This window comes from Natrix helvetica (assembly GCF_964273705.1).
Source record: "Natrix helvetica genome assembly, chromosome: 13".
Taxonomy (NCBI): Eukaryota; Metazoa; Chordata; class Lepidosauria; order Squamata; family Natricidae; genus Natrix; species Natrix helvetica.
Genome location: NC_138557.1, coordinates 7,570,725 through 7,582,009, shown reverse-complemented (window position 1 = coordinate 7,582,009; position 11,285 = coordinate 7,570,725). Strand labels below are relative to the sequence as shown.

Here is an 11,285-nt window from a genome sequence, read left to right as displayed (position 1 = left end):
AGCCCCCCCCAAAAAAATATTGCAATACAGCAGCAGCCATGAGGTGACCACACTCACCGCTTCCTGCACCCCAAAAATAATAAGACCTCCCCAAAAATAAGGCCAAGATAAGTGCTTATTTCGGGAGTCAAAAGAAAACAAGACCCTGTCTTATTTTCGGGGAAACAAGGTATAACAAACAATATATAATTGGAAGAGATGTAGAAGCCTTTGACACATTGGTGGAAACAGACAGAAACCCATAAGAAATCTCTCAATGGGACAGAAACAACATAGAAAAAGCAATTTCACAGATCTAGGAGAGGAATGTCACCGAATGCCTGATCCAGAAGGAGCTCCCTCCAACTAGGATCCTTTGAGGGACCACATTTTTAAGATAGGTCGGCAGGTGCCTCTTTCTGTTTAAGATGCAAGCTTGAAAATTGGGATTTTGGTTGCTGTTTACAAAGCTCTCTTGAACGAATGAAGTTCAGAAAGGAACTCCACAAACTTCAGGCCAGGATGAAGCGTAGGAAGTGCCAACATTCTTCCCTAACTAGGATTAAGTAAGATGATTCTGGTTGGTCCTCAAATGAGATTAATCTTTATCACAACCATAGTGATGGTCAACTATTTTCATCTCCCCTTCAGTCTTCTGAAAGTGGTCCTCAGCCCATGTTCCTCACCTGCCCGCCACTCTCAAAACCATCCTACTGTCCTTCCCTTTCTATCATGGTTTCCTTAAGGTGCCTACATTCCAAGAACGGATGAAAGGAGAACAACACTCTCTCTCAATAGCCCATCTTAAGGCAGAGGTGGGCTGCTGGGGGTTTGCAGGGGCTCAGGAGAACCTCTAGCTAAGATTGTGTGCAGTTTGGAGAGCCCCCAAATTCCACACCTGGCTGGCCACGCCCACCCTGCCCCTCCCCTCCCAGGAGTCCCCACAAGTCCATTTCGGATGCAGGTACATGTAGGGTGAAGCCGGAGGCTCAGGGAGGGAGAGAAATGGGCCTACTGGAAGTTTAGGAAGATGGGAAATGGGCCCATTTCCAGCTACCAGAGGGCCTCTGGAGCCCAGGGGAGAGCAAAAGCCCCCACCCACCCCACTGTGGTGCAGGAGGCTGACTAGGCCACACCCACTATGGCCACACCCACCCTGCAACTGGGTAGAGTACCCCCTTGCTGACACTTTTGAAGCCCACCCTGTAAGGATGTAAAACAGTGGATCGAAACGTCTACCAACCAGCATTGGTTTAATTAATGTCAGCAAACCTAATTCTTTGGCAGCCAGCCAATCAAGGCTTCTACTCCCACCTCCCCCTACTGGGGAGTGGGAAGGAAGAGGGGTTAAGAGTCAGACAGACAGGGTGGTGGAAACAGCGAGTAGCCCTACGTAAGAAGGCTTAGGAGCTGTCCGTTGCTGGCAATGGTCCCAACTCCTAATAGCAAGTGTTATCCATTAGGGAAGATGGTTTTCAATTTGGGGAAAGTCGAATTAGGCGCTGTTAGGCATATCAGAAATCCAGATGAGCATTATTCTGGCCAAAACAGATACAGGAAGTCCTTGACTTATGACCACGCTTGGGCGCCAGGATTTCCAGATGGTTATTAAGCGAGTCACTCTTGATTTTACAACCTCCCCACATTGCTTGTTAAATGAATCTCTGCCGTTATGAAGTGGTCTTTAAGTAAATCTGGCTCCCTTTATTGATTTTGCTTACGAAAACCTGGCTAGGAAGATCACTAGTGGAGTTCATCAGATCCTGGGAGACTCCGTAGTAAATACACACCAAGTTGTACTTATTTTGATCTTGCGGATTTTGATCCTGCGACAGCATAGTGTTCAATGGTCATAAGTGTGAGGACTGATTTGGAGGCCGCTTCCTTTAGGGCCGCTGGGAGTTTGAACGGCCGCTAAGCAAACGGTTTTAAGTCCAGGGCTACCTAGGGATGCCACCTAGTGGTCATAAGGATTTTTGCAGCTTAGATTCTGATAATAGCAGATCGGGCCCACTAGACGCAGGGGTCTCCAACCTTGACAACTTTAAGACTTGTGGACTTCAACTCCCAGAATTCCTCAGCCAGCAAAGCTGGCTGAGGAATATTGGGAGTTGGAGTCCACAAGTCTTAAAGTTGCCAAGGTTGGAGACCCCTGCACTAGAGAACAAAAGGAGACAAGGTAGGAAATAAAAGAGAAATACAATGTAATCCATATTCCTTTCTGATGGAGAACGGGGGAATCTTTGCTGGTCAAGACATTATAAATGCACAGTGATTGTAGAAATACGAGACCACCAAAATCAGAGGTCCAAATGACACCCTGGCCCTTTTCATTGGTTTGTTCAACTTTGGTGACACCCATCCAAATAGTCCCTTAACATCCCCCATGGGTCTATTTACATGAACAAACACATCGAAATAACTATATTTTAAAGCAATTTTTTTTTTACATACAGCCTTCTTTTAAGGGGAAGTGATTATAGGTTATATTCTCCAACCTGCCTGTCCTTTTCTTCCCCTTGAGACCTGCAAAAAACAATCAGCAGAGAGAAAGAGAGAGGGAGGGAGGGAGAGGGAGGAAGGAAGGATTTGGTAAGAACCAGGATGGATGGAAGGAAGGAAGGAAGGAAGGGAGGGAGGAAGGAAAGAAGGAAGGAAGGAAGGAAAGGAAAGGAAGGATTGATTGATTGATTTGGTGAGGACCAGGAAGGAAGGAAGGAAGGAAGGAAGGAAGGAAGGAAGGAAGGAAGGAAGGAAGGAAGGATTGATTGATTGATTTGGTGAGAACCAGGAAGGAAGGAAGGAAGGAAGGAAGGAAGGAAGGAAGGAAGGAAGGAAGGAAGGAAGGATTGATTGATTTGGTGAGAACCAGGAAGGAAGGAAGGAAGGAAGGAAGGAAGGAAGGAAAGAAGGAAGGAGGGAGGGAGGGAAGGAAGGAAGGAAGGAAGGAAGGAAGGAAGGAAAAGAGAAATATTCAAAACAGACTTAAACAAGTTTTAAGGGAACATAAACAGCAACAACAGAATACTCCAAAAATCAGAGGGCAGGGAAAGTCAGTTTTCAACAGGAGAAGTGACCAGGAAGGAGTGACAATTCCAGGCTTTGCAAAAAAAGACATTATAAAGGTGACGTTCGTGTATTCTCAGCTTTAAAAAAAAAGGAAAGGAAAGGAAAAGAAACAGAACAGAAGCCTTAGAGGTGAGGGAAGCATCTGAAATCGGTACAGATTTCACTTAAAAACAAGACAGTCATCAAACATTAATAATACGATAAAGGCACCACCCACGCTTACAGTAGTTATTGTCAGTCCCAAAGTAATTTAAAAACTGGGAATCATTAACTAGGTTAAGGAAGGAGGGGGGGGGAAACCGCCAAGCAGGCTGGAGAGAAAGTAACTTGGGTGCTGTGGGATGAAGGGTTTAGGACAGGAGAAGGGGTTCCTGACCATGTCACTCTTGGCCCATATGGATCTGGAAAAACAGATGACGCGAGATTGAAAAATACCGAGCTTTTCCACCGGCGAGAAAGTCTTTTGCAATTCGTTGAATGGTAACAGTCTTGTAGGGTTGGGCACAGGAGTCTTTGCTCCTTCTTAACGCGAGATGTGTGACCTCCGTGTATTTTTTGCTTGCCTGCTTGTTTTGTTAAGTGGTGGTAACCCTACCCCCCAAAAAAAGACCCCCTCCCCAAAATACCCGGACGTTCGTCAGGATGATGCCCTTTCGGTCTCTGCTCTTGGTTTTCAGCCTTCCGTCGTTCACAGATGGAGTGACTAGAGAACATTCTGAAAATCTGTAGCAAAAAATAATCATTATTAATAATCCCCGTAAGACCAGGAATAATAATCCTGCTTGTATCAAAGCCTCCCCTTCCTCTCCTGGAAGGTGGAAAGAGTTCTCAAGCCAGTGGACGGTTGGCCTCTAAAATTGTGCTACTTTCTCATCATGGATCTCGGTTTTGGAGAAGGAAGGGAATTCGGTTGGAAGGAGTCAATTTCCCAAAGTGGAATAGAAAAGTCTCAGCAAACTTCGGAATATTGCTATATCGCGCTGACCCAAATCTTTGACAGGTGCTTCCCTTGAAGAGACAGCTCTGTCTCTCTTCAACCAGGGAATGTTGGACTTTCCTGGCTTCAAGTGAAACCTGGCTTGTTGTTTCGTTTTCTCTTGACAGATCTTGGCTTTGCTTTTTTTTTTTTTTAATTCTTTCTTTTAAAAACAAAACCAAACAAAGGAGCCTCAAACAGTCACTTCTGTCTTGCTGTTGGTGATGAAATATGGCTGTGTGGGTAAATAATGCTGACTCCGTGTGGTCAAGGGGTCCCTGGCGGCCGGATCGCCCATGAAGTTCCTGCCTTTGGTGGCGTAGGCTTGTCTTCGAAGGGAATGGTCACTGGGATCCCAGGTCTTGTAAGCCAAGGGGTGCATATGGGGCTTGGTGACTTTGGATTTCTGTCCGTTTTGTTTCATGGTGCCCCCTTCCAAGATATACGGCCGATCTTCCTCCACGTGCACTGGGTGCAAGGGAAAGCTACCTTTGGCAGCCAGCTCAGCCAGGTGACGTCGCTTGGAGTAGAAATCGTCGCTACCTTTATCTGCTGGTTTTGAAAGAAGGAGAGAGAGAGAAAAAGGGAGGGTTAGAATAGAATAGAATAGAATAACAGAGTTGGAAGAGACCTTGGAGGTCTTCTAGTCCAACCCCCTGCTTAGGCAGGAAATCCTGCATCACATCAGACGAATAGAATAGAAATCAGGAATAGAATAGAATATAAAATAGAATAGATTAGATCAGAATGGAATAGAATAGAATAGAATAGAATAAGAGAGGGACCTTGGAGGTGTTCTAGTCCAAACCCCTGCTTAGGCAGGAAATCCTATACCACATCAGACAAATAGAATAGAATAGAGTAGAATACAGAATAGAATAGAAATCAGTAATAGAATAGACTAGAAATCAGGAATAGAATAGAATACAAAATAGAATAGAATATAAAATAGAATAGATCAGATCAGATCAGAATAGAATAGAATAGAATAAGAGAGATGGAAGGGACCTAGGAGGTCTTCTAGTTCAACCCCCTGCTTAGGCAGGAAACCCTACACCACATTAGACAAATAGTTAGAATAGAATAGAATAGAATAGAATAGAATAGAATAGAATAGAGTAGAGTAGAATACAGACTAGAATAGAATATAAAATAGAATAGAATAGATTAGATCAGAATAGACTAGAAATCAGGAATAGAATAGAATATAGAATACAGAATAGAATAGAATAGAATATAAAATAGAATAGAATAGAATAGAATAGAAATCAGGAATAGAATAGAATAATAAATAGAATAGAATAGATCAGAACAGAATAGAATAGAATAGAAATCAGGAATGGAATAGAAATCAGGAATAGAATAGAAATCAGGAATAGAATAGAAATCAGGAATAGAATAGTTTATTGGCCATTTGATTGGACACACAAGGAATTTGTCTTTGGCGCAGATGCTTTCAGTGTACATAAAAAGACAAAATCAATTCGCCAAGAATTACAAGGTACAACACTTAATGATAGTCATAGGGTACAAATAAGCAATCAGGAAACAATATCAATATAAATCATAAGGATACAAGCAACAAAGTTACAGTCCTGCAGTTATAAGTGGGAGGAGATGGGTGATAGGAACAATGAGAAGACTAATAGTAATAGTAATGTAGACTTAGTAAATAGTTTGACAGTGGTGAGGGAATTATTTGTTTAGCAGAGTGATGGCGTTCGGAGAAAAACTGTTCTCGTTAGCCTGGGAGGTAGGAAAAGAAGGTTTTAAAATAAAAATATACCATTGCCAGACTGCAACGTATAAATAGATGCAGTGGTGTGGGCTAAAATTAAGATCTCCTTCCAGATGGAGATAACAGCCGGATCATAAATAGGATTTGTAAGAAATTACAAGCATTCTTGCCTGCGGAGAGACCAATGGAATCTTAGCAGTATAGAGCATTGTAAACTCCTGGCAGCTAGTCAAAAATTCATATGTAGCTATTGGAGGCTTAGTCTCCACACATGCACACACACACACACACAGAGAGAGAGAGAGAGAGAGAGAGAGAGAGAGAGAGAGAGAGAGAAACAGACAGACAGAGAGACAGACAGAGAGACAGAGAGATGCATTAACAGAGGGATACAATCAAGATCAAGTGTAGTACTAATATCACTCTATAAAGCCCTAGTAAGACCACACCTAGAATACTACATCCAATTTTGAGTACCACACTATAAAAAAAGATGTTGAGACTCTAGAAAGAATGCAGAGAAGAAGAACAAAGACGATGAGGGGACTGGAGGCTAAAACATACAATGAACGGTTGCAGGAACTGGGCCTGGCTTGTCTAGTGAAGAGAAGGTCCAGGGGAGACAGGAGAGCAGTCTTCCAATATTTGAGGGGCTGCCACAGAGAGGAGGGGGTCAAACTGTTTTCCAAAGCACCCGAAGGCCAGACAAGGAATAATGGATGGAAACTCACCAAGGAGAGATTCAACCTAGAAATAAGGAGGAACTTTCTGACAGTGAGAACAATCAACCCATGGAACAGAAGTTGCCTTCGGAAGTTTTGGGAGCTTCATCACTGGAGGCTTTCAAGAAGAGGACTGCCATTTGTCAGAAATGGTGTCAGATCTTCTGCTTGAGCAGGGGGGTGGGGTTGGACTAGGTGACCTATAAGGTCCCTTCCAACTCTGTTAATGTTAACTGATTAAGAGAGAGAAAGAGAGAGTGAGAGAGCGCAATTGTTCTCAGTGGCTCTACAGGCTAACTGTAGACATTCTCAACATTTCTCAGAAGGTTGCAGGGAGCAATGCTCCTTCACCCTATTGTGGGGAATTTAAAAAATAAAAGAGAAGAGCGTTTCTTTTTGGGACCATAATGCATATCTGCTTCAGAGAGCTAATACTACTACTACTACTACTACTACTACTACTACTACTACTACTACTACTACTTCTACTGCTCACCCTCATCTCTCTCCTCTTCCTCTCCTCCTCCCATCCTCCTCCTCCTCCTTCTTCCTCCTCCTCCTCCTTTTCTTGTTCTTCTTGTTCTTCTCCTTCTCCTCTTCCTCCTCCCCATCTCCTCCATCTCCTCCTCCTCTTCCTCTTCTTCTCCCTCTCCTCTTCCTCCTTCTCCTGCCCTCCTCCTCCTCCTCTTCTTCTTCTTCCTCCTCCTCCTTCCCTCCTCCTCCTTCTTTCTCCTCCTCCTCCTTTTCTTGTTCTTGTTCTTGTTTTTCTCCTCCTCCTCTTCCTCCTCCCCATATCCTCCATCTCCCCCTCCTCTTCCTCCTCTTCCTCTTCTTCTCCCTCTCCTCTTCCTCCTCCTCTTCCTCCTCCTCCTCCTCCTCCTTTGCTTCCTCCTCCTCCTCCTCCTCCTCCTCCTCCTCCTCCTCCTCCTCCTCCTCCTCCTCCTCTTCCTCTTCTTCTTCTTCCTCTTTGCCTCCTCCTCCTCCAGGTGAATTTGAATTGCTCTGAAAGAGCCCATGTTGTCAAATTATACTCTACCTGGTTTACCTGCCTCCATCTGTCTCCTTGTTAATTGGCATCTTCGTGCTTTTATATAACATGCAGGTGCTGTTAAAAGGACATCTCCCTTTTTAATTAAAACACAGAATGCAGCTAATGGCTTGTTCCCATTTTGGAATAGGATCTGAGATCAGACGAAAGCACCTTTCAGTGCCTCCTCTTAGAGAGATCAGGAACTGATTAACCAGGCACCTCGCGTGGGCTAAATCCCATTCTGTTGTGCCGTGTGTGCAACTCGGATGCTGCTGCTGTGTTGGTGTCGTCCTTATTTTTAGTCCTGCCACGTGCAAATGGAAAAAATAAAACCCCTTGTAATAATACAAGAGGAACTCTGCCTTGGCTAGCTAGCCCGAATATCCCCTGACAAAGAATGCGGAATCCGCTCCAAAACGCAGCAACGGAGCCTGGATTTTGCTGAAAAGGCAGTTCCAAGTGACAGCAGCCGGGCCTCTATTTTATCATTTTATAACACATTTTTCGAACGGTGTGAGAAATCCCCAATGGCTTGACAGACGAGCATTCTAGAAAAGCTAATGAACATGGCACCAGTTCCTCACGGAGTTGAAGACAACCTATCTCGCCATCCCGCGAGCCAGGAAAGTCTAAGCTGTATTTCCAAGAATAAAATAACGGATCGAGAGGAACGAAGTTGTTTGATTTGCTCCAAGCCCGTATCTTTAGCCCAGGGCCCTTCAAACTTGGCAACTTTAAAACTTGTGCAGGTCAACTCTCAGAATCCCCCAGCCAGTATGAGGAATGAGGGATTCTGGGAGTTGAAGTCCACAAGTCTTAAAGTTGCCAAGTTTGGAGAACCCTGTATTAGTCCAACATTTCTGCTTACATTTCCAAATTGGCTAGTGGTTTGCCATTTCCTCCTTCCTAGGACTGAGAGCTTTCCCCCCCAGGAGCAAGCCTCTTTTAATTTCTTGGCTGCAATCCCCATCTGCAATGAACTTGGAGCCCAAGAAAACAAAATCTGTCACTATCTCCATTTCTTTCCCATTTGTTTGCCAGGAACTGAGAGGACTGTATGCTATCTTAGTTTTCTTAATGTTGAGTTTCAAGCCAACCTTTGGACTCTCTTCCTTCACCCACATCAAGAGGCTGTTCAGTTCCTCTTCACTTTCTCCCATTAGTTGGTATCATCTGCATATCAGGTTTTCCCAGTTGCAATGGATGGCTGTGAAGGTTGGACCATAAGGAAGGCTGAGCACCAAAGAATGGAGGCCTTTGAACTCTGGTGCTGGAGAAGACTCCTGCATTGAGTCCCTTGGACTGCAAGGCGATCCAACCGGTCAGTCCTAGAGGAGATCAACCCAGACTGCTCTTTAGAAGGCCAGATCCTGAAGAGGAAACTCAAAGACTTTGGCCACCTAATGTCCCTGGAGAAGAGCCTCATGCTGGGAACGATGGAGGGTAAAAGAAGAAGGGATGACAGAGAAGGAGGTGGCTGGATGGAGTCACCAAAGCAGTCGGCGTGAGTTTAAATGGACTCTGGGGGATGGTAGAGGACAGGAAGGTCTGGAGGAACGTTGTCCATGGGGCCACGATGGGTCAGACATGACTCCGTGACTAACAACAGGCTTCCGGTTAGGACCTTTGTGGCTCTTTGAGTGTTTAAGGTTGCCGATCCTTGGTATAGGGCTTCCTGCCTGAGCAGAGGGTTGGACTAGAAGACCTCCAAGATTCCTTCCAGCCCTATGGATCTATGATTCAGAACACCCATTTTGCCTCCCCCCCCCTTTCACAAAATGACACAAATGGGAAATGCCTACATTGGTGACTTAAGGGGAAACGTAATTATAATGAAAGCGGGAGTTCCTAAATTCTTTGAAAGGCATTTGATGCCTTCATGCGTTGCTGTAACAATCTTAGCTTGATCCTGTGTTAATCCTGGTGATTTCCTCTTTGTCTCTGCTTCATTGGACGGAATACTTTAGGAGACACACCACTGGGGAATCCCTTATCATCAGTGGATATCCTTGCCTTATTCCAGGATCATGAATTAATTATTGCACGCATCTATCAGCAGTTGAACTAAAACTGCAAATGAAACACTGGCTTAGATGGATATTTCACATATTATTTCCATGGCGAAATAAGCACATTGTTCCATTAATCCTATCGGGTTGTTTTTGGCCCCCTCAAACACAGATGCATTTATGGGGAATTGAATTAACTTCTGCCCTTGTCCACTAATGCTCAGTTTCATGTGAACATTGATTTAAATCAGGGGTGTCCAACTAAAGCAACTTCAACTCCTAGCATGGCTGACTGGGGAATTCTGGGAGTTGAAGTCCACAAGTCTTAAAGTTGTCAAGGTTAGAGCCCCCCGATTTAAAGGTTAGGAGTCTCTCTCGACAGCTGTCATCAAGTGAAAAGTCCTAGAAGGTCCCCATACCATAGACCTCTCTGGGCACTCTTGTCTCTGTAGCTTTGGGGGATTTCATATTTTGTAGCCGTAGACCAGGGCTGTCAAACTGGCAGTCCGGAGGCCGGATGCATCATGTAAAGGCCACACCCACCCCAGCTCTGTGAAGGGGAAAGACATCGTGAAATGATGGAGAGAGGAGGAGCCAACGTCACGATGACACAACGTGCGGTCTCGACATTCCAAGACCACCGTTGACACTTTTGCCACTGGACGGTCCAGTTGGACCTAAACCGTCCCGTAGAGACGGTGACCAGGAAGACAAATTATTTTGTCATTATTTTTTTTAATGATTGGGAAGGGAAAATGAATGACAAATACAGGATTTGGATCGAGAAACGGTAGCTTCCTTTCAGGGACTGTCAATAGGTTGATCAGTAGCCATGGTTGGTCAACCTACGTATTCAACATTGTAGGGGATAAATCGTATCATGGTCTTTGACCAAGATAGCAATAGCACTGTAGCGCTTAGACTTCTATACCGCTTCATAGAAAGGAAAAAGAAGGAAAGAGGGGAAGGGAGAAGGAAGGAAGGAAGGAAGGAAGGAAGGAAGGAAGGGAGGGAGGGAGGAAGGAAAGTTATAATGAGAGTGAGGGAGGGTCACAGGGAAATCCTGCTTTAGCACTTGGCCACCACAACAGTGGTGGGTTGCAGGCGGTACGCCCCGGTATGGGCATACCGAAGCCTGCCTGGAGCACCGGATACCATTCCGGTATGGTGCTCCGGAGGGCCCACACCCACCCACCTGAGCTCCTTACCGGTCTTTTAAGTCTTTGGCGCTTCCACACACAAACACGGCACGTACAGCGCCTGTGCGATGCTCCGCTGAGCAGCTGGAGCATCACAGAGGCTCGCAGAAGCTGTAAGACACATGCATATGCTGCATGCATGTGCATGCACACTGCACACATCCATGTGGACGATGCCAGGCCTGTTCCAACCATACCGATTGGAACAGGATCTGAAACCCACCAACTGCACCACAGTTCCGTGTCACACCCACCGTGTCCACGCCCTCTGGCCCTCTGACATCAAAGACAACCCTGATGTGGCTTTCCATGAAATTGAATTTGACACCCCTGGTCCAAAATCATTCAAACGTAGCATCAGAAACCTGAGAGCTCCATGCCTTTCTACCGACGCTGAAGCTTTCTGGATATTCCTGACATGTCCACCAGTTCTAAGATAAAATATAGGAAGGAGAACCCCCCCCTACTTTAAAGCAATTCAGAGAGTTCCCATTCAAGACTTCCTCAATGCTAGACTTCTGCCTGTGCAATGTTCTCCATGTTGTGCCAAATAATTTCTTTTC

At 45.1% G+C, this 11,285-nt stretch overlaps 1 protein-coding gene across 1 annotated transcript in view; it reads right to left on the bottom strand.

The window, feature by feature from the left end:
* Window positions 1-3,026: 3,026 nt before the first annotated feature.
* The window catches only part of SHISA9 (shisa family member 9), a gene marked incomplete at its 5' end in the record, with an annotated part of 171,839 nt that continues 163,580 nt past the window's right edge, over window positions 3,027-11,285 (bottom strand). The window contains one exon of the mRNA XM_081965502.1: window positions 3,027-4,576. Within this exon, the coding sequence (XP_081821628.1) occupies window positions 4,218-4,576 (359 nt within the window). The 3' untranslated portion in view covers window positions 3,027-4,217. The remainder of the gene's footprint in view (window positions 4,577-11,285) is intronic.